Source organism: Sorghum bicolor, chromosome 3 (assembly GCF_000003195.3).
Source record: "Sorghum bicolor cultivar BTx623 chromosome 3, Sorghum_bicolor_NCBIv3, whole genome shotgun sequence".
In the NCBI taxonomy this organism is placed as follows: domain Eukaryota; kingdom Viridiplantae; phylum Streptophyta; class Magnoliopsida; order Poales; family Poaceae; genus Sorghum; species Sorghum bicolor.
The window spans coordinates 70,632,472-70,653,276 of record NC_012872.2 but is presented as its reverse complement, the minus strand read 5'-3'; the positions used below and the strand labels follow the sequence as shown (position 1 = coordinate 70,653,276).

At 46.6% G+C, this 20,805-nt stretch overlaps 5 protein-coding genes across 8 annotated transcripts; 2 read left to right on the top strand and 3 right to left on the bottom strand.

Annotated features, from left to right (window-relative positions):
- LOC8078709 (histone deacetylase HDT2) lies at positions 2,758-6,370 on the bottom strand. The gene is made up of 9 exons (XM_021455598.1): positions 6,225-6,370; positions 5,266-5,333; positions 4,951-5,159; positions 4,839-4,861; positions 4,185-4,324; positions 3,639-3,677; positions 3,436-3,514; positions 3,211-3,343; positions 2,758-3,093 (listed from the first exon to the last, which is right to left on the bottom strand). The coding sequence occupies exons 1-9, from the start codon at positions 6,256-6,258 to the stop codon at positions 3,009-3,011; spliced, it is 810 nt and encodes a 269-aa protein (XP_021311273.1). The 5' UTR covers positions 6,259-6,370; the 3' UTR covers positions 2,758-3,008.
- Positions 6,513-8,641, top strand: LOC8078708 (translation initiation factor IF-2). The gene has a single exon (XM_002458910.2). The coding sequence runs from the start codon at positions 7,166-7,168 to the stop codon at positions 8,612-8,614; it is 1,449 nt and encodes a 482-aa protein (XP_002458955.1). The 5' UTR covers positions 6,513-7,165; the 3' UTR covers positions 8,615-8,641.
- Positions 8,777-12,402, bottom strand: LOC8078707 (pentatricopeptide repeat-containing protein At2g36240). Of its 4 annotated transcripts, none has more exons than XM_021455595.1 (4): positions 10,707-12,402; positions 9,797-10,013; positions 9,317-9,414; positions 8,777-9,228 (listed from the first exon to the last, which is right to left on the bottom strand). In XM_021455595.1, exon 1 carries the CDS (start codon positions 12,321-12,323, stop codon positions 10,857-10,859), a length of 1,467 nt encoding a protein of 488 aa, XP_021311270.1. In that variant the 5' UTR covers positions 12,324-12,402; the 3' UTR covers positions 8,777-9,228; positions 9,317-9,414; positions 9,797-10,013; positions 10,707-10,856. The 4 variants fall into 4 exon arrangements, with proteins under 4 accessions (XP_021311270.1, XP_021311272.1, XP_021311269.1 ...); XM_021455597.1 differs by having other exon boundaries at positions 9,317-9,385; XM_021455594.1 differs by having other exon boundaries at positions 8,777-9,414.
- On the bottom strand, positions 12,562-17,385 carry LOC8056145 (integrator complex subunit 9 homolog). Its single transcript, XM_002456769.2, has 11 exons — positions 17,227-17,385; positions 16,856-17,143; positions 16,126-16,340; positions 14,873-15,217; positions 14,582-14,792; positions 14,066-14,158; positions 13,892-13,983; positions 13,512-13,629; positions 13,333-13,418; positions 13,202-13,253; positions 12,562-13,121 (listed from the first exon to the last, which is right to left on the bottom strand). Exons 1-11 carry the CDS (start codon positions 17,233-17,235, stop codon positions 12,618-12,620), a joined length of 2,013 nt encoding a protein of 670 aa, XP_002456814.2. The 5' UTR covers positions 17,236-17,385; the 3' UTR covers positions 12,562-12,617.
- Positions 17,471-19,027, top strand: LOC8056144 (transcription termination factor MTERF2, chloroplastic). Its single transcript, XM_002458909.2, has one exon. The coding sequence runs from the start codon at positions 17,583-17,585 to the stop codon at positions 18,747-18,749; it is 1,167 nt and encodes a 388-aa protein (XP_002458954.1). The 5' UTR covers positions 17,471-17,582; the 3' UTR covers positions 18,750-19,027.

Genomic DNA, 20,805 nt, shown 5'->3' with positions numbered 1-20,805 from the left:
TGGAAATATCAGAAATAAATAGTCATAGAAACAATATAGCAAAATGGCATTTATCATGAGTCGAGTATCCATACATCAGTTCAAAGTAATATATTACACATGTTGTGAAAATCAGGATTTTAGTTGTTTATAAACCAACATTGATTGAAAGCTAGCATCGATCGTTGAAAGAACAAGAAAGACATAAGTTTTGGTTTGAAAGGGAAATTAGGATACTAGAATTAATACCTCTGTTTTTTGGATTAATTATAACATTCACTCTGAATCATTTCAATTATGATTGTCGGTTAATATAAACTCTTATACCTTTTTGAATTTGCATGCATGGCATATATATTCAATTTATATGGATATATATGTTTGACATGTGAAATGTTTGACATATCTATATTTTAATAGTAAGCATGGTCCTTGAGCTGCTTCCTTATGATCCGCTGTTTTTCAGGACTTTGATTTTACGTCCACTCCAATCAACCTGAATGATATTAGGGAGAGGATCGCCCTGTTCATTGTGGAACAGATCATTGATGAAAATGGCGAGTTTCATTGTAGTGTGATCTTACAAAAAAAAGGCGATGAAGCTTAGATGGAGATAAATAACACTCATGATGTGTTGGCACTTTGTAGTTGAGCACTTTAAGATCGCGGCCAACAAGTGTGTTGGCCTAGCTATAGTGCGCTGGTCAATTAATTTAATTTGAACTAGCATTTTGTGTGGATCCTCTGTAACGTTACGTGAATACTAAGTGAACATGTTTACGTTGTGTTTTATCTGTGGTCGGTGTTCAGTGCGTTATTATAAGAACTGGGTAATTTCTGCCATGTAGAAACAGCATCTTAGGCTATCATATATATCTGCTTCTGCAGTACAACAAAACCACAGACGCTTGTCCCTCGTATCACAGACGCGTGTTCTTTTATTCACAGACGCGTATTCGTCTTAGTAAAGACACTTGTTTACATGGCGCGTCTGTGAAGAGCGCTATTACAGACGCGCTATGAGCGTCTGTAATAACACTCTTCACAGACGCGTTACTTGAGACGCGTGCTAACGCGTCTGTGATGCATGAAAACACGCGTCTGTGATTTCCTTTATTTACATAGTGGCCCACCCGATGAGCAGGCCTCCCCACCAGCAGCAAGGTGTCGCGCGTGGATGCCGGTGTTCGGTTGTATGCATGGATGTGTGCGTGTGTGATTGGAAGGGCTCACCTCCCGTTGGATGCGTGTGTGCGTGATTGGAAGGGCTCTCCTCCCGTTGGCCATGCCATTGGGCTCGTGTGCCTCCGTACTGGCCTGCGAGCGTATCTCTATGCATGCCTCCGTACCCACGCCGCCGTATCTCTATGCATGCACTCGTCGGCCACCACGAAAGGTTCGCTTGCGCCGCGCGCCCGACAGCCCCTATCGCCCTCGTTGGCCGCAGCGAAGCTCGCCTGTGCCGCTGTGCTCGCCGGCAGTCGTGTTGGCTTCGCCGCTATGCGCGTTCCTGTGAGGTGGGGAGAGATGCAAGCAATGAAAGGAGAGAGATAAAGTCTAAATATTTATTACATGAAGACACTTTCTATAAATAAATTCTTGCTGACATGGTTTTTTTTTGACGTCGTGTAGTTTTAACCATTGAGACTGCCCTTAAGGAACCAGCTCCACCCAGTAATAAATAACAAAAACCTTTCCCTAATGCAAATAAAAAATGGCACAAAGGTCATCTACGAACCTATGAGATGAACAGGTTGATCACCACAGTGGATCCAGCGTCTCCGATTACCAGCAAACAACGAGACACAATATACAAGTGTTATTCTACATTTTAGGTGTAGAATACTATTATACACCGAACTGTTATACTGAGCAAAATTCAGTATCGTTCAGTATTCGTGTTTTAGTATTGTTCAGTATTTCATGGTTCTAGGTGTTGAACAAGATGATACTGAACACTCTCCAGTACGCTCAGTATTTTTTCTACTCAGTTTTAACCTGCGGTGTAGAATATTGAATAGCGCCAACGTTACAATACAAAGAGGGCGATGCACCCTCTAAGGGTCAGTCTCAATGAGAGTTTCATTAGAGTTTCATACACATCAAATAATTGATGTGACACTATATTAATAGAGAGATGATAAGAGTTTTATGAAAGTAGAGAGAGTTTTAACCATATAAAATTTTTCTGCACTGTTTTCAAAATATAAATGTGTTGAAACTTAATCATAAAACTTTCACTAAGCATGACCTAATATCCACTCGAACTAGAGCAGACACGATCAGATAAAATGAACAAAAAGGAAGATATCCGGGTGCGATACCAACCCAGTACTGTTCCGCATGTCTCGACGAGGAAGGAAGGGACACCACGGAGTCCCTGGCGGTGGTGGGCTGCGGCTTCTCGAGTGCTTTTGGAGCGGTTGTGACTTTGTGGGAGAAAAGTCATGGCTTCTAAGTTACGAGTAAAAATTATTCACTGATTTATTGTAAAAAAATATATTAAATGGCTGATAGATTCAACATATAAATTCAAATGAATAGACTAGAGCTCTGGTGAGGCACAGTGAGCTCACAGCGTTTTATGAATAGCTCGAGAATTCAGTTTTGCGAGGAGCTTTTCGTCTTATTTATTTACCCTTTGTTTTGGAAACGAAATATTTGTTTGTTTTCCTATCTGGCGTTACTCTATTACTGGTGGATACACCGAAATAGAGATGAATATTTGTTTGCTAGCTCTAGCAAATGAGAAAGAATCACAGAATCGACCATGCATCATTCGCGAAAAGGAAAACCAATACATTATTGACCAAATTCCAACACCCTAGTAGTATCGCGCGGACCATGCTTCAAAGTACCAAAATATTCGGTACCAAAACATAGCATTCCAGTGCTCCAACGAGAGAATCAACTTCTTTACTCTCAGACCAGCATAAAAATCCAGAAACTTGATTTGACATCCCACCATTACCAAGGCAAGTGCCCAAGCCCAAATTACCCAAGCCAGGCTTCTCCAGGGAAAAAAAACTTCAGCTCATTTCTGAGGAGTGAGGACTACGTTTATGCTTCTTCACCTTGCAATGAGTTTTCAGAGCTATGTAGGAATTGAAAGTCCTGGATATGATGAAAAGCTCGTGTGTCAGTATATATTACAACACCTGAGTGAAAAGAAATATATCATATGACAAAATCAGATGGAGACAGGTTCGAATAAAAGGGCCCAGAACTTACCTGCTGCACGAGTTGCAGGCATATCCAGTAGGTTGCTTAGGCCTCTCAACGATTGAAGGCGTCTTCTTCACCAGCTTGGATGGATAAGGGGTGGCAACATGTACATAGCCAGTTCTCATACCAGTACCACTGCCTGCATGAAAGTTGATCAGAAGGTGAGATTTAAGTGGCATGGGAAGGAACAACAATGTGTTAACAAGTAACACTTCTCATCAGTGTTCTTGCCTGGTGTTGTCATCCTGGCCTTTTTCTCTGGTGGTGTCTTCAAGGTTTTTTCTTCTGGCCTATTCTTATCCTTAGCACTCTGCATATGTCAAAATGGATTAAAGATACAGTTTTTTTTTTGAAAACATTAAAGATAAGTTTCGGGATATCATAAAAATAATGAGCAATGACAACAGTAAAGGTCAGCTTGAACAATCTCACACCTTTGGGGAGTCTTCATCATCTTCATTTGAACTGAAATCCTGAACGCCAATCATATCATGCAAAAAAAAGAGCTATCAGAATACATGTTGTTCCAGTGTTTGTAAAAATGTAGTACGCTGCAGAAAGGTGGATTTAGAGTAGAGCCATGGAAGATGGAATTCATCACTTCCACTTAATGTGTACAATAACAGAGCCAGTTTTAGTCATGAACATTGAACAAGGTATAAATTCCTTGATCAACCATTAGATTTACTATTCAGTAATCGAATAACAGATCCACAAACAGTACTATATTGATAAATACAGGGAAAACATAGAATCATACACAAAAGAAATCAATTTTTCAAAAAAAATACACAAAAGAAATCTAGCCAGATGCATGATGACCCCAGCTAACCCTCTTTCAGAGTTTGAGTAATAATTTATAGTGCCTAGCGCTTGGTTGTTCACTGAATTCGTGTACCATTATTCTTCTGAATCAACATAGTCTTCATCACTAGAGCAACAACTAAAATATTCAGAAAAATAGTATCTGTTTAACAAACCTCATCATCACTAGTTTCACCCCCTTCTGAATCAAGATAGTCTTCATCGCTGTCATCATCATCAGAGGCACCAACACCAGTTTGCAGTTTCCCAGCGTCCATTGTCTCCTCCAAGGTAGATGACTGAATAGCAGTAAGCCCTGGCGGTGCAGCAATGTTAAACAATGATAAACAAGTGTAAACAATGTTAAGCAAGTGTATGACTTGATCCACTTGGCAGCTGAAATAAGCCATTTTAGTAGTTCACGATCAAATACAAGAAGAATAATCGCAGTTTTTTCAAAAGGCGGCAAAAAGCCTTTGCCGGATTTGTATTAGACGAGTAAAAAGGAAAAAAAGAATAAATACAAAAGTCCACAGGCTCACTAATGCAAAAATATATATGAATCACGCAAGTTGAATCAGTCATCATATACTCGAAAGAAGCAAATCAGTTTTAACCCTGAAACAACAATTGTTATGTACAACAAAAGATATACCATCTGCATTTGGGTATAGTGGAACAGCCAATGGAATCTCCTCATCAGATTCATTGTTTGAAACATCATTTTTACGAAGATTATGTTAAGTGGGTAGAATTTTTTTTGAAATTGTGTTAAGTGGGCAGAAAAAGTATCAAAGATACTATACAACAAGAACAAAAGCAGCATTTACCTTGTTTGCTAGAAGTGTCAGGTGTGGATAAAGACAGGACAAGCAGTTAAGGAACACAATTTCATACTTGAGCTTCTCTGTAAGCATAGAAGAAACAAAAAAAAAAGGATATTTTATCTCGAGATTGCTGAAGTTGTTGCCAATAACAGAGATGCTTCTGGTTTTTGAGCTGTGTAGTAACTCAAACTCCTTCTCCAAATACAAATCAGTTCTATGGTGAGGGTACTTGTCATCTGAAAGTGTGGCGATCAAGAATTCTCTGCCATCAACTTTCATAAATATCCTCACATCCTCATTCCCCTTGCCAGCCTGTAGTGCTATCTGTTGTGTATTACAGTTCCAACAGCCGAACAGTAAACAGTTAGGATCCACCCTCAAGTAAAGCAAAAGGAAAAGGGAAATCATTACTAAAACTTGTAAAACTGACCTGTGAAATATGACAAAAGGAGTCTCCTGGGTCACACTTCACAGTTTCTCCAGGTCTGACTACTACTCCTGGAAATATTTACAAGAAACATGGTGTTAAGAAGATTTATCCACACAAGACAAGGCAACACTGTCAGTGCCCATATCCACATACATCATAAAACATTCAAGCTTGAAAGGAAAAAAAAAACAAAGAATGATAATCAAGGTTGAAAAGTACATGCATTAAAGCGATTGCAGAATTAGGTTTATACAAGCACCATTATATTATGGCACCACAAGATCGTTCCATTGTCACCCTCAAACTTGTCAGCTTATCACTAGCACAACAACTAAACTAATAATCCAACCCTATGTTCATCAAATTATGGTTCAATCACACCAATGCCCGAACTTTACTGAAGAAGCAAGGAAGGCGCAACAGACATTAACTGTAGCCCACAGATAAGTTGTATTCAAACAGTATAAGACTCACGCAGGAGATACCAAATATAACGAAAAGGGTTATGAAAACCCTCATCCCACTAAACAATCGCATAAGGGCTACTTTGGAAGCTCAAATCCCCTTGAAATCCATGACTTTTTCGAGGTTGAGAAATCCATGGGGATTTCACTTGAATAACCAATTTAGTTATTCATGTAGGGTTTTCCATCCCTGGGTGTGCCTTTCCGTTGTTTACAAATTAGGCCTAAAGGATCACCAGGGAACTCTGCATCGATCAATCGCATATAGGATCACCAGGGAACCCTGCATCGATCAAGAACCCTAAGGAGTAAGGAGTTCGTCGGAATTGGACTGCTTGAATAGGTCACGTTACGTTTAGTGCATTGCATCCAACATGTCCTGCTAAAAAAACAGATTAACAATGCGACGCACTCCAATAAGAAAAGCACGATCCCAAGCAAGCATCATTTACAAAGACCAGAGCATAATAACAAAAGGGAAACAGCGATCCGCACCAGTGGAACCACATTGCGGCATTTCGATCCCCATGGCCTGCGAACGTGGGAAAGGCAACCCAGTTCCCGGACAGCGCTCTCTCCGCTTCTCTCCGCCGCGCTGCTGCTTCTGGAAGAGAGGGTTTTGTGGCTTGTGGGGAGCGAAGTGAGCCGAATCGAGGTGGCGACGCCGAGTGGAAATGGAAAGAAAGCAGGAGGGAGGCGAGACGTCCGTGTGGACCTTTGGGCCATGATGGGCTACATCTTCCGGTTCGGCTTCCGGCTTTGAGCGGAAAAGGGAGCCCAGTATAGTGGGCTCGCATGGGCTGTGTACGTGAGCGCTTCACTGGCGGAATGTTGAATGCGTCACGTACATACAGAAAAGAAAAAAAAAAAAAACTTCGCATCCAAAACCAAAGAACACAGCCTTAGTTGTCAAGCAAGACCGCGAAGAAAAACGGCATCAAAACATCAGAAAAGCAGTACGATTTCCATGGATCATGGCGATCCCCATGGCCATCGACAGAAAGCGCTTTTTGCAGTACATGCTTGCAGCCATTTTTTTGGTTGCAAGCAGCAGAGTGCTCAGATGGAGCAAGGTTTTCGGCGGTGGCAAGGAAAGCTCTCTTGCCAAGCCAACGCGAAATTCCTGGCTACAGCCTACACGGTGGTGCTACTACTAGTATAGTATAACTAAGCAGCCAGATGGAGCATGGCTAAGTTGCTTGCCCTGGTTACAAATCAAACGATTCCTTTCTTGCCCCACTTTCCCTCCAAAATTCTCGCTCCCGCCCTCTGCTTCTTCTTCTTCTTCTTCTTCTTCTTGTAAGTGCCAAGTGCTAGCTGCATCCTCGCTCAGCTCACTTGGAACACCACTCATTCGTTTCCATTCCATCACTCCCTTCTTGCATAGTGCTGGTACTTCTTCGTTTGCTTGCTTCTGCTCTTGCTCAGCTATAGCCATGAGCAAGCAGCCGGTGACACCGCAGGCGGGCGGCGGCGAGCCGTCCATCGGTGCTCGCGGAGGCGATGCGGCGCCGCCTCATCCGGGGCCCGGCCGCATTCGCTTTGTAACAGAGCAGAGCGACGGTGCCGGGGACACTGCCACTGCCCGGCCCCAGGTGCGCACAGAGCGCCCCGGGCCGAGGTACAAGCCTGTGTCTCGGTGGAGGCAAGAGGCGGCGGCCGATGAGCAGGCACAGGTGTACGGACATTACCCGCTCGGAGGCGGCCGGGAGGAACCGCCGGCGCCAAAACCAACGCGGCGCTGGGGTAGCCGTGCCGGGCTGGGAGGAGCTGCAACGTCGCAGGCGGCAAGTCACCCCGCAGCAGCGGGAGGGGCGCTGCCGCCGAGGAGCAGCAGCCTCCCTAGCTCCGGAACTGCTGCATCGCCGACCGGTGACATCCCCGACTCGTCGGAAGAACCGCCGGCACCGCTACTACCCCGGCGGGGTGGCCTGAAGACCAATAAGACCATCGAGCGCGTCAGCACGCTGCAGAACGAGGCGGCACCCTCGTCGGAACGAGCACCGCCGGCACCGCTAGTGCCCCGGCGCGGTGGCCTCAAGCCCAATAAGACCATCGAGCGCGTCAGCACGCTGGAGCCGATGCCGGGCGGGATTGGGAATCCAGCGCCGCCGCTGCAAGCGCATGGTGGTGTGCCTCAGCATCCGCAACAACAGAAGCCGGGGCCACGTCAGGATCAGCAGCCGGAGGGGGCGGCGAATGCCGGTGGTGACTATGTGCCGCCGAAGCAGTCGCCGTCCGGGACGAAGAACCGGGCGATGCTCCTGACGGATAGGAGGAGGAAGGAGAAGAACGCGAGGAAGCCACTGGCGTTCTGCTTCACCTTGTGCTGCATCCTGTTCTGGCTTCTGGTGGTCTGCATCGGCCTCGCCATCCTGGTGGTGTACCTCCTGTACCACCCCAAGGCGCCCCGGATCCACGTGAGCACGGCCACCCTCAACGCCGGCTACATCGACGAGCTCCCGCCGCCGCACATGGGGAAGGCGCTCAACTCCGACCTCTACGTGCTGGCGGCCATCTACAACCCAAACACCAAGGTCGACGTCGTCCTGCGCTACATGCAGCTGGACCTCTACTTCCAGGGGAGGCTGATCGGGACGCAGGCGGTGTGGCCGCCGCTGTACCAGAAGCCCGGCGACTCCGCGCTCCGGAGCGTGCACCTGGTGGTCAGCGAGGTGGTCATGACGCAGGAGGACGCCGAGGTGTGGAAGAACGTCACCACCAGCGGCGGCCTCGTGGAGATGCACCTCCAGGGCAAGTTCTACGTCCAGCTCAACTTCGGCCGCTGGCTACCGTTCAGGTACACGGTCAGGCCGATTTGCGCGCTCTGGCTCGACCCGCCGCCGGCGGGCGCCCTGCGCAGGGCGCGCTGTGCGAACCGCTAGGGCATTTCAGGTACATGCGCGAAGCAACCGATCAGTTATGCCAAAAAGAAATGAATGCTTCGGGCATGCTCCTAACATTACGTAGAGTTATTACTTATTATTAGAAGACCAACCTGTGTATTTTGGTTTCTACAGTAGCTATTTTTTGATTGAAACAACACATTTGGGAATTGGGATTATTGCAGTTTTATTTTTTTTTAAAAAAAATCAAATGGAATCAGAGATCGAGCCAGTGAGATATGTGTCCAGAAATCAAGCCAGGCAACAGCTTGGACCTAATGAGCTATGAACAAGTGAATCCACACTACTGATTGTGTGTTGTCGGTTGGGACTTGGGACTTGTCTACTACGCCTGCAATGCAGAGAAGATGCTTTGTGAAGTAAAGTGCGTCAGAGAGATGCCCAGCAATAGATTGCGTCATTGCCTCTCCATTTGCCAAACTGAGAGATACCTTCCCTTGAGATACCTCCCGTGTCCCTCCAGAAACGCACATCTCTGGTACTACACAACCTTGCAATCTTAGCCTTGACCGACAACCATGTTGTACCATCCAATTGGCATTGCGACACCTCTCTGGCAAGAACCAAGCAATCAGCTGGTCCGGAAGCAGTTCCTACGACATAACGTCAGGTGAAGTTGAGTCCATGCTGCCACTGGACGGAGGCTAGCCACCAGCACAGTGATCATCTGCAAGGACGCACCTGGCGGGCAGCGGTGCCAGGGCTACCATTCCGTAAATCCCGTAGTGCCGCTGAGTGCTCGGTCCTCCTCTGTCAAGGCCCACGAGCAAACAACACTTCTGTAAAGTATGACATAACAGTAAAAATGTAGAACAAGTGTGAAGTGACACATGTATTCAGTGTAGAAAGGGATTTCCAATCGATGGTAATTACTTCCAAACACTGGTTGACGACAAATATTATGATAACATCAAGGATATCATCTCTAGAGAAACCACTGGATATGCCTTAGGAGAGACACAAAAACACATGAACGTCAATACAAGTTGACATGATACCTTGTTAAAATTCATATATGAAGATAAAGATAACCATTGTCAAGTGGAGACAAGGAAATAGGATCTGTGGGCAAATGTTTGCTAATAAAATTTGTATGACAGAATTTTCAAGCAATATTAATCCCTTTGAATTCTCAACTTTAAATAGACAAAAAGCACCAACCTTAGACGGATCAATCCAAGAGATCTCTCAATCTAAACGGAAGCATTGCATTGCCTCCTGCAAACCTTGAGAAGTTTCTCTTCCAATGTTCACTGCATGCTAATAAATTATTTTCTTGTCGAACATTTCTCAAATATTTCACAAACACCCCATTCACAATGACGGCTGCAAGACAAAATTGGAAGCAGTCCCACTCCCACCATAGCAATTCCTCTTTCTGCAATTTGGGGCAATCATATTAGCGTCATATCTACTATCCAAATATCATAACAGTATAAGACTCCAACTCGCACGTTAGGTGGACTTAATATGTTCAGAGGCTGCACATAAGAAAACAATATGAAGACAGTATCCTAACGAGGTCATCGATCTTCCACCTTACTATTACTTTTCTTGATCTAATGCATTCAAATACCCTAATATAGGGAGATCAGGCAGGCATGATATTTGGGGGGCACCAAGCATAAGAAAGATTCCAGTAAGGTACATAGTTCGGTAAAACCATGTCATTCAGGTTCTAGTGTCCTACCTTAGTTGCTATCTAGTTAGGCCAATAGAAATTGGAACATAAGCAAAGTTGATTAGTACTTAGTAGCTCCCTGAAAACATACACTTATCCATACTGACATTAGCAATGAATGGTTTGGCAAGACGTCAGAAAAATGCGACACAAAAATCTGATAAATAGACCTTGCTTCCAAAGAGATAGGTCAACAAAATTCATACATGACAATTAAACTTTTTTTTTCATAAATTAGTCTAAAAAACTAATGGAAATGCCATGTTGGAAGCTTGGAAATTTCCATGATAAGTTGTTGTAGATATGATGGAGCCAACATGACCTAAAGAATGCACAGGAATGCAATAAAGTAATGTTATGAGCAATAGAAGCACATAATCAAAACAACACCTCATTTCAAACTTCCATCTTATATGCATGCAGCTATGTACACCAGTGGCTCATCAGGCATCTCCATCCAGCTTCCCAGCGTCCAGTGAAATACTTTAAGTCTGGTGCTCTCACATGCCCCAAGAAGTGCTCATGTAACCACAAAAATCTTCACTTACGCAAGCCACCAAGAAGCCTATTATAAGAGGCAATGTTTGGTATAAATCCTAAATCAAGCATTTCATCCAACACAGCCTTCCCTTCCTTTCTTTTCCCCTGCCTCCCAAATCCCTGCACCAGCACACGATAAGTTTCACCATCAGCCTCAAAACCCTTCTCCTTAGCGAACACCCTTAGCTGGTTGGCATCAGCTGTCCTCCCAGCTTTGCAAAGCGCCTCAAAGATGCAGTTACAAGAAATTGTATCCGGAACAATCCCCTGATCAATCATTCTCCACATCAACCGGCAAACCTCATCCAGCTTCCCTGCCTTCATCAGACACTCCAAAACCGTAACGCCAGCAGGCACACTGAGACAGCATTTCATATTCCTCTCCAATACCATGTCCACAGCTTCCACTGCTCTGTCCACCTTCCCACCACGGCACAGAGCGTCAACAAGTTCAAAGCAATCAAACCCTTCTGGCACCACCCCATCCCCCAAAAACTCAACAAACACCTCAACCGCCTTTAGAGCCTCACTACCACGGCACAATCCACCGATCAAAATCTCCATGGACACAACGGACAACCCGGCCCCAAGCTCAAGCATCTCCCGTGCGACCTTTATTCCCTCCTTATACCTGCCTTCTCTGATGAACCCACGCATAAGTGTGTTGAAACTAACGCCCGTCGGTGCACAGCTCCGGCGCTGCATCTCACCAAACCATCGCATGGCGGCGTCTACGCCTTCTACCCGGCAGGAGCTGTTGATGAGTATGTTGAAGGTATAGGCATCCGGGGCGACGCGGTAAACGGTGATCATTTCGCCGTAGAAGCGGATGACATCGTCGTGGCGGCGGAGGCGGGAGAGAGAGTGGAGGATGATGTTGTAGAACTCCGCGGGGAGTGGGGAGTCAGCGACGCGCCGGAGAGAGGCGAGGGCTTGGGATGCAGCGGGGATGTCGCCGGAGGCGGCAAAGGCGACGATGGCCTTGCGGAAGGTGGGGAGGAGCTCGGGGCATGCGAAGATGGAGTCGTCGGCACAGGGGCAGGGGCGGGTGAGGACGAGCTCCAGGAGGCGCTGGAGCGAAGCGAGGCGGCGGGAAGCCGCGAGGCGGGCGGCGAGGAGGGACGTGAGGCCGTGGTCGGGTCGAAAAGCGGAGGACGCGTCGGCTGCGGCCAGCAGGATGTGGAGGTCGAGCGCCGCGAGTCGCGGGTGGTGCCGCCCTCGGCGGAGGAGACGAAGGAGCGAGGCGGGGGAGGAGGCGTGCGCGGAGGGGAGCGCCGGGAGCGGGTTAGGCGGCGAGAGGTGGGAGACAGCGAGCGAAAGGACGGGCAGTGAGGGGTCGAGCGGAATGGATGCGAAGGTGGTGGGGGCTTCGGCGAGTTCAGGTGCTTCAGTCTCCGGGGAGATGAGGCGCTGATGCCGGGAGATCAGTGCCGGCAGCCTTCGCGCGAGGCGGCGAGAGGCGGCCATCGGCCGACGGTGGAAGGGGAATGGATGGGATCGACCACTCGAAGGAGACGGCCTCAGCCCTCAGGCTTCCAGGCCAGGCGGCCCAGGAGTATGATGAAGGAGACGGGCTAAGCTGGCCCAACAAGCAGAGTACATGAGCCCAGAACTTAGGAGTCAGACTCAGGCCCAACACGTTCACAAAGGAATTCAGAAACTGAACCCTTTTTCAATCACTAAACCACCTCATGTCAATTCACAATTTCACAAACGGACAATTTCATTACGAACACAAATTACACATACAGTATTATGCAGTCATATCCCTTTACAAACACTGCTAAGTGCATCATAAATTTGATTGCATGTTCTCTCATTGTCGCAGTATATAACAGTCCTATCAGATGTTATCTTCACCAAGGCATCTCCAGGACTAGTAATCAGAACAGAACATTCACTAGCAGTAGAGCTATCATCTGCAGCAAATGAACATACCATCCCCTTCTCTTGCAATGCTGACAGCAAGCGACCTGGATCAATAGTGCTGCAGTGTAGCAAGTGACGCTTTGATTGATCTGATTGCTTTTCTGCAGAAGCCAGCTGGAACCGTCCATTGCTTACAAGCAGCTTTGTTCTCAATCTTGCCACTGCAGTGGTTTCGTTCAGTTGTCTAGGCTGCAATCTGAAGGCAACATCAGTTGCAAGATGCACCTCAAACTCTTCACGTAAATTTGGGAGCTCGATGGTCTTGCCCTTGGAGTAATAAAAGAATGACCATGGCACCTCCTGTATTGGACACCGCGACTTAAGACCTTCAGGAAGCTGCATAATAAAGTGGGCCATAAGGAAAGGATTGACAACTTAAGGTAGCTCTGTATACGAGGAAACAAGGACTATCATACCAATACAAACTTCGGTTTGAGCATTCTCAGTAATGGATCAATTTTTCCCACCCTGTTATCAAGAAAGTTGTCTTTTTTTCAACGTATAATCTATGATATCAGAAACACAACCTTTTGAAGTTATAACATACCTTATGCCAGAAAGGAAAGAACACTCAAGGACCTGAATTGCCAAGGGCATGAAAGGCTTAAGACTCAACTCAGCATCATTTCCTTGCTGCAATCAAAGATATATGCAAATTAGCAACAGAGCAACAGCGATCAGTAATGGGTAGAGGTTAGGCTCGGCAAAGGGCGGATAATTTTTTACCTCCACAACAAGAAGGCACCGTTTGTCTGCATGCCAGCGACGAAGCAAATGGACAGCTGGGCCAAGCCTAAGGCTCCAATGTGGACAGAGCACAATACAAGGCTCCTTCCATGCTGCCCTGTCAAGAGTATAGTGTTGTCACACAGCAGAACCAAAATATGACAGAAAACAGCAACCCAAGTAACCCAAGTACAAGTGAGCTCATATGGATACAGGATACATAAGATGCATGCCCCACAAATTGTGCTAAATTAAAATTATAAGAACAAAGCCTTTAGTAATCATTTATAAGAATAGTAGCAAAGATGAGAAAAGAATTCCAAGCATGTCCTAAGTCTTTCTATGTATTAGCTGTAAATCATATCTTATCAAATTCTTACAGCAAGCCCTTTGAGTGTAAATGTGGGAACAAAAATAATTTGCCCTCCTTCAAAAGCTCGACATGGCCAAACAATGCCTCGCCAGCAAATAGCTGCAACATAACCAGCAATGAAGTGAGGCCATTTAACTCTAAAATTTCAAGACAAGAGTCAAGATTAGTCAAAGTGAATAACCTTTTCTTGACGTGACTTGCATAGCCATTCAGGCAAGGCATTGGTAAAAGCAAATATTTCTTCTGCTGTTTCAGAAATCACAAATATGGGTACCTGACTCAGACAAAAAAAAATAATGAGCCAAAAACAGGGGGGAAATAATCTAAGAAAAGGTGATGTTACTAGTTTGCTACAGAACCTTAGCACTATATTCACATTTCATGGGACAGAAAGAATATAAGGGATAGATAAGCTATATGTCAGATACTCAAATAGCCCATTCCTTATCAGCTAATAACTTAAGATACTTGAACCAAACCGTCCAAATGCATAGTTAAACATCCCTAAACGCTAATAATTTTACAGCAGTTGAAGGCAAATTAGCTATTGACATCTTGCATGGCTGCATTAGGAAAAAAGAAATCATACCATACGCATTGCCTCAAGACCTGAGGTTCACATGTTAAATTAATTAAGCGTGACAATAATAATATCCCGATCTGAAAATCCACTATATTATTCCAAGACCACAGTTACCTTCATGCTGGAAGAATGTAGCATTTCTGATATAAGCTCCAAAAGTAAAAGAATAACACCAAGGCGGCCAATTGGTATTAGAACAGAGCCTCCAGATTTTACTGCATCAAAAATACATGAGCATATAAAGCTGATTCTCTCAATCTCCTCTGTGATATCATCATTGTTGCACACGAATGGCACCTTTTCATCTGCATCAGCACCGTCATCCCTGAGAGATTTCGAGTTTAACACTTCATCCCAAAGAAGCAATGAATTTACAATTACACATGTATTTCATGTACAGTCTACCTCAACACTGAGTAGTGACATAGGGAAGAGTCTGTTTCATCCATTGAATGCTCATTCAGTTTCTCATTATCCTCATCCATGTCATTCAAGGATGAGAAATCAGAAAACAAAATCACATCATTTTCCTTCAGAGAGCTGTAATCAAAATCTAATGCATGAGCTGACACAAAGACTGAACTTGGTAGGTAGGTAATGCTAGCTCTTGGACCTTTTATTTCCCAGGTAGAATTGCCAAGTTCAAGGCCCGAACTAGAAGCTTTCAGCATAAATATTCCATTGAAGCAAACCTCCTCTCCATATTTAACAGGCTGTACTTTGTGCATGCATTCTTCTATGTTTCCTAGACTGCCAAGTAAATGTAATTCAGTTAATCAAGAAAAAACATGACGACAAAGTAGTGATATGAATTAGTAATGGCATCATTACAGCGAATCTCCATACAGTCGTTCTTTTCTAATCCAATATAAATTCTCTGAGGAAGTAAACAGCTATGTTACAACTGAAGCAGTAAGCCTTGAGTTTAGGATGCCTGGGGTACTTTCAGTTTAGCTATTTTCAGATTAGCAATAGTAGTAGCAGTTGGTGCATACGTCAGCACCTTATCTCTACTTTAGTTGTTTCAATCCTATCTCTATTGAGCTGTAAAGCAGACCTGTTGGTTCTCTATATGTACCCCAATCCTGCCATGGTTAAGCAGGCTAAGTAATTGAAAATCTGCCCCCATACCTGTGTCTTTGCCAACAAAAACTAAAACAGTAGCAACATGCATATCGCATAGTTGCAAAAACCAGAACCAAGATTAAGATATTTGAGTATTTGACAGACCACAGATCAAATGATGAGTATTCAGAGAAAAACAATCTCACTTTTTAAAGGCCATTTATTATGGTTTTAATTAATTCTCTGTTTACTAATATAGTTTCGTTAAATCAACTTGTGATATAGTTACTGGTTATTGACTCAGGTCAAGGTTGCATTCACATCTGACAAGAGGAAAATATTGCTTGAAAGACAATATTCCTTACCAACTCATATCCTATTAGATTCTGCTGATTTGATGGTTGGATATTATTAGCTCCTATTACATTCCTAAGATTTAAGAAACTTTAATTGCTCTTTTTGAGTTATATATGCCACTATCAAAAGTTAAGAACAGGTATGCACTTTATCTCAAACTTTCAGACATATAGATTGCTCTGCGGGAAGAGAAGCCACAGATGTGCAAGTCAGCAGGCTCATGATTCTGTAGAGACCTGTATAGAGGCACCAGACAAGCTGAATCATTTTCCTTGTCTTCAATCACTGCCTTCTGCAACATTGACATGAGTTCATTGAATTCCTTCCCTTCCATCCACTTGGGTGACACATCCGTATCTGGACCATAGTACCTCACAAACTCATAGTGCATCTCCACCAGCTCCTCCATCATTAGCTTTCCAATCCTTGCTGCTACCTCTGTCACATAAACCTACCCATACAGAACAAGCAAAAACTCCAAAATGGTCAGGTTTCATCTCATGGAACATTTTACAGTGAGGATCATATATATATTTATCCCTTTCATTCATAAAGGAGAAACATGTTCCCATTGTTATTTTATGAAAAACATTAGTTCAAATGTTCCCAGTAACATATTTCGTTTTTGTGCCTGGCTGCATATTTTGTATTGCCTGCCTACATACAAAAGTCATCAATCTACAAAGTGGAGTAAAGGCAAATGATTATGCACTTTGTTTTTCTTGAATATGCAAAAGGGATTATGCACCTTGTATTCCTGCAGGATTACGTTCTTTTCTAGTTATATCGTTACACAACTCCATTGCTATTAGCTTATACTAACACTACATTTTAAACATACAACACCTCTCACGAAAATATGACAGCCAGAAAAGACTACTACCTAAACAATCGAACTGCAACCTAATAGGTACAAGTATTGCTATCAAAGTCAAAGAGAGAGAGAAGCAGAAGCAGGGCAAACACCTTGGTGTTGGCAAATCCGGGGAGCCCGGTGAGGAAAGGGAGTCCAAGCATCCCCGTAGCGGAAGACACGATCACCGCATCCACGCCGCCTGCTTTCGCGGCCGCTGGCAACCAGTAGCGCGGCACCGCGCGGATGAGGCCCCCCGCGTCACCGGCGAGGGGCACCGGGGCGAAGACCGCGAGGGCGGAGAGGTCGATGGGGCAGTCGAGGAGGAAGCGGAACCCCTCCAGCTCCAGGAGATGGCTCGCCGGCGAGTAATAGCTGCCACCGCTGGCGGACAAGCAGGTCTGCGAGGAGGCGCGCGTTAGGGTCAGAGACTCAGAGTGCGAAGGTCTCACCTGGGACTGTGAAGAGTGTGCTTGGTGCTTACCAGCTTCATGGCGTTCTTCGGCGCTCGGTGCGCCTGACTGGCCCCCTCAGCGGCTCAGCGCGGCAGCGTAGCCGGTGGGCGGTGGCGGCGAGCTGCAACGCATTGGTCGTGGCCTGTGGGGTGAACGGGCGAAGAGCCGAAGGCGGCGCGCTGCGTGTGGGCGAGCCGGCGAGGCGAGGCGAGTCGAACGGGTTTCTCCGTTTGAAGGCACGTGACTTCCGGGTGGATTGGGCCGGAATCCCGGCTCTAGCATAGGCGCGGTGAAGGCCCATGATAGTTCATGGTTACAGTTTAGTGCGGTGCGGGGGGCGCATCAGAAGAGGTCGGAGCCTGGCACTACCGCCGCCGCCGCCGCCATGCTCCGCCTCCAAAAACACCTCCCCGTTCGTCTGCAAGAACATCTCCTTCCCATCCATCGCTCCGCCTCCTTCATACAGCTCTCCCTCCAGCGCTCTCCCCTCTCCACCGCCGCCGCGACCTGCTCCTCTCGGGGCCACTTCGCCGCCGATGACTACCTCGTCTCCACCTGCGGCCTCACCCGGGAGCAAGCCGCGAACGCCGCCAAGTGCATCTCTCACTGGAAATCGTCCTCCAACGCCGACGCCGTGCTGTCCTTCCTCACCGGCCCGGCGCTCGGCCTCTCCAAGGCCGAGATCGCGCTGCTCGTGGCCAAAGACCCGCGCATCCTCAGCTGCAGCGTCGACAACACCCTGCGGGTCCGCATGGACCGCTTCCGCAGCTACGGCTTCTCCGTCGCGCAGATCAGCAACTTCATCCGCGTGGCCCCCTGCTTCTTCCGCACCTTCAACATCGACGAGAAGCTCGGCTTCTGGATGCCCCTCCTCGGCTCGCCAGACAGGTTCCTCCGCATCGTCAGGCGTAACTTCTACATGGCCACTTCCGACCTCGACAAGGTGGTGAAGACCAACATCCGGCTGCTCCAGGAGCACGGCCTATCTATCCAGGAGATTGGCAACCTGTGCGTTGCCAACCCGAGGCTGCTCACTGGCAACCCGGACAGAACCAGGGCCATCCTCGTGCGTGCCGATGAGATGGGCGTGCCCCGCAACACGCTTTTGTTCAGGCAGGCTCTGACCGCCGTGGCGGGCCTCGGCCCGGAGACCATGGCCTCTAAGCTCAAGATGATGGCCAAGATTCTCGGGTGCTCAGACGCTGAGGTTGCCAGAATGGTGCAAAAGAACCCGTTGGTGCTGAGGCGCTCCATGGAGAGGATTCAGCGCACCTGTGAGTTCCTGACCAATGTGGTCGGCGTCGATACCAAGTACATTCAGGGCAGGCCAACAATCCTGATGTACAGTCTGGAAGGCCGGCTGGTGCCCCGGCATTACGTGATGAAGGTGCTCCGGGACAAAGGGTTGATCCGGAAAGATCAGAGCTTCTACACGATGGTCACGGTTAGTGATAACGTGTTCTGCTCCAGGTATGTACATCCTCATAAGGATGTTCTTCCTAGCCTTGCCGATGCATATGCATCTGCTTGCAATGGGAAAATAGCCATCTGAGGCGCGATTCCAGCAAACAGGCTATATGGGCAGCAACTGCAGTTGCATCTTGCATGTCATTCTTAACACATTCAGATACTCTGATGTGTACTCTGCAAGACTGCAGCGCTGTACTTGGCTCATAGCTTTAGAATTGCAGAAACTCAGTATGCTAAGTTTAGGAACTTATGAATGACCAAAGCATGATGTTGTTGATTTCATATACCTTGGATTCTGATGATGAATTTTATCATGCTTCAACTCATTCTACTGGTACGCAGAATGGTTTGGTTCAGAAATTCTTCTGAGTTTCTGTCATGGTTCTGTTTTTATGGTGAGCATCAATGAACTATGGATCTGTGAGCATTTTCTGAACCAATTATCGTGTTTTTAAGGTATTGATGTAATCACAAATGACTGCATCAAGTGTTGCCTTTCCTCTTGCTTCTCAGAACAAAACAGCTCATGATTGTTTCCACGATATACTATTAAAAGATTATCCAAGAAAAAGGTCGCTTTGTGTCATGTTAATCGAATTTTGCCCAGTGTTTGGCATTTTGTACTAGATAGAAATAGAACGCCAACGTGCAATTATGATCTCTTACTTTATCAGTTATATAAATTGGCATAATCTCGTAGGACAGATATGCAGCTACAGGTGGCGCGCGAGCCTTCTTCCTCGCTGTGTCACACGGCCTTCTACCTTCTTCCTCCCCCGGTGCCGTCCTCAGTTGTGCTGCCCGCAACCCTCTTGCGCCCCTCCTCCACTGCCCCCTCTCTTGTTGTCAAGCACCCGATGCTCATCCTCGACCCTGCCCTCGTCCTCGCCCCGCCACGGCGGCCTCCCCTCGCGACGATGAGCTTCGACTGTAGCGACCTCCCTCCAACCATAATGCCCTCGCCCTTCCCGCCTCCTCCACTGCTAGGGTTCCTAAGCCGCCCGGCCTGTCTCACCCAGCCAGCCTCTTATAAGCCTGCTGGAATTATAGAAGAAAGAGGACATAGCCAGCGAGCACATCGTCTCCGATGCGGGCGACCTCCTCGTCGGAACCCTTGCCTCCTCCTTCCTCTCCGGCACAGACGTGGGCTCCTTCCTCTTCCTCTCTGTTAGGCGTGGCGCATGAGTCACGCGGGCACGACCATCATAATAAACCCTGCAAATTCCGTACCTTTTCGCGGGGGAGGGGGGGATAGGGTTAATTGGATTGTGCCATTACAATTCTACTAGTTTGGAGAAATATTATTACTATTCATGATATTAGAAATACATCATTACAATTTTGTAAATCTCTGAAATATACCATTACTATTCATTTATCTAAATTTTTGGACCAAACTGCCCTCTTCTCCCTCCTTCCTCCCTCATTCATTTTCTACAAGTTGACCACATTGTGGCTGCGTGGGTACCTGGGCTCAGCCCAAACACCCAATACCTATCAATGTCGCCATAGCTGCTGGCCCGCTGCAAATCTATGGAAGCTCGGCCTGCCTAAATACGCTTAGGACTCCTTGCTCCACTTGTTCCCTTTTGTGGTGTGGCCAAGGACCGGCTCGCCGACGTCTTCCATGACGTGGCCAAAGGAGAGTGCTTGATGAAGCCTAAAGCGCACCACGATGTGCCCACAAGCTCGTGCTTCTGCCTCGCGTCGCGACCGACATAGCCATGGATACGGCTGCTTCTTTCTCTCTGGAGGCTTTGTGTTGTGCGTTGAGCTGGAGCACGCCGGCCAGGGGCAGGCGGACATGCCAGCATGCCGCGGATGCGTGGTGAACTGGTGAGTGTGTCGGCACGGCCGCAGCGGTGGGCTGGCGAGCAAGGTGCTGCACATGAACGAGCTGCGGCGCTACATGCCTCTGGGCTCTGGCCATGTTTAGGCGTGTCCAGCTCGTAAAACAGAGAAGGAGCAAGGAGAAAGAAGAGGACAATTTAGTCTAAAATTTCAGACAAATTGAGTGAAAGGGTAAGTAATGGTATATTTCAAAGACTTGTGAAATTGTAATGGTACGTTTCTAATACAACGAATAATAATGGTATATTTTCAAAACATGATATTTATAATGGCATATATCAAAGTAG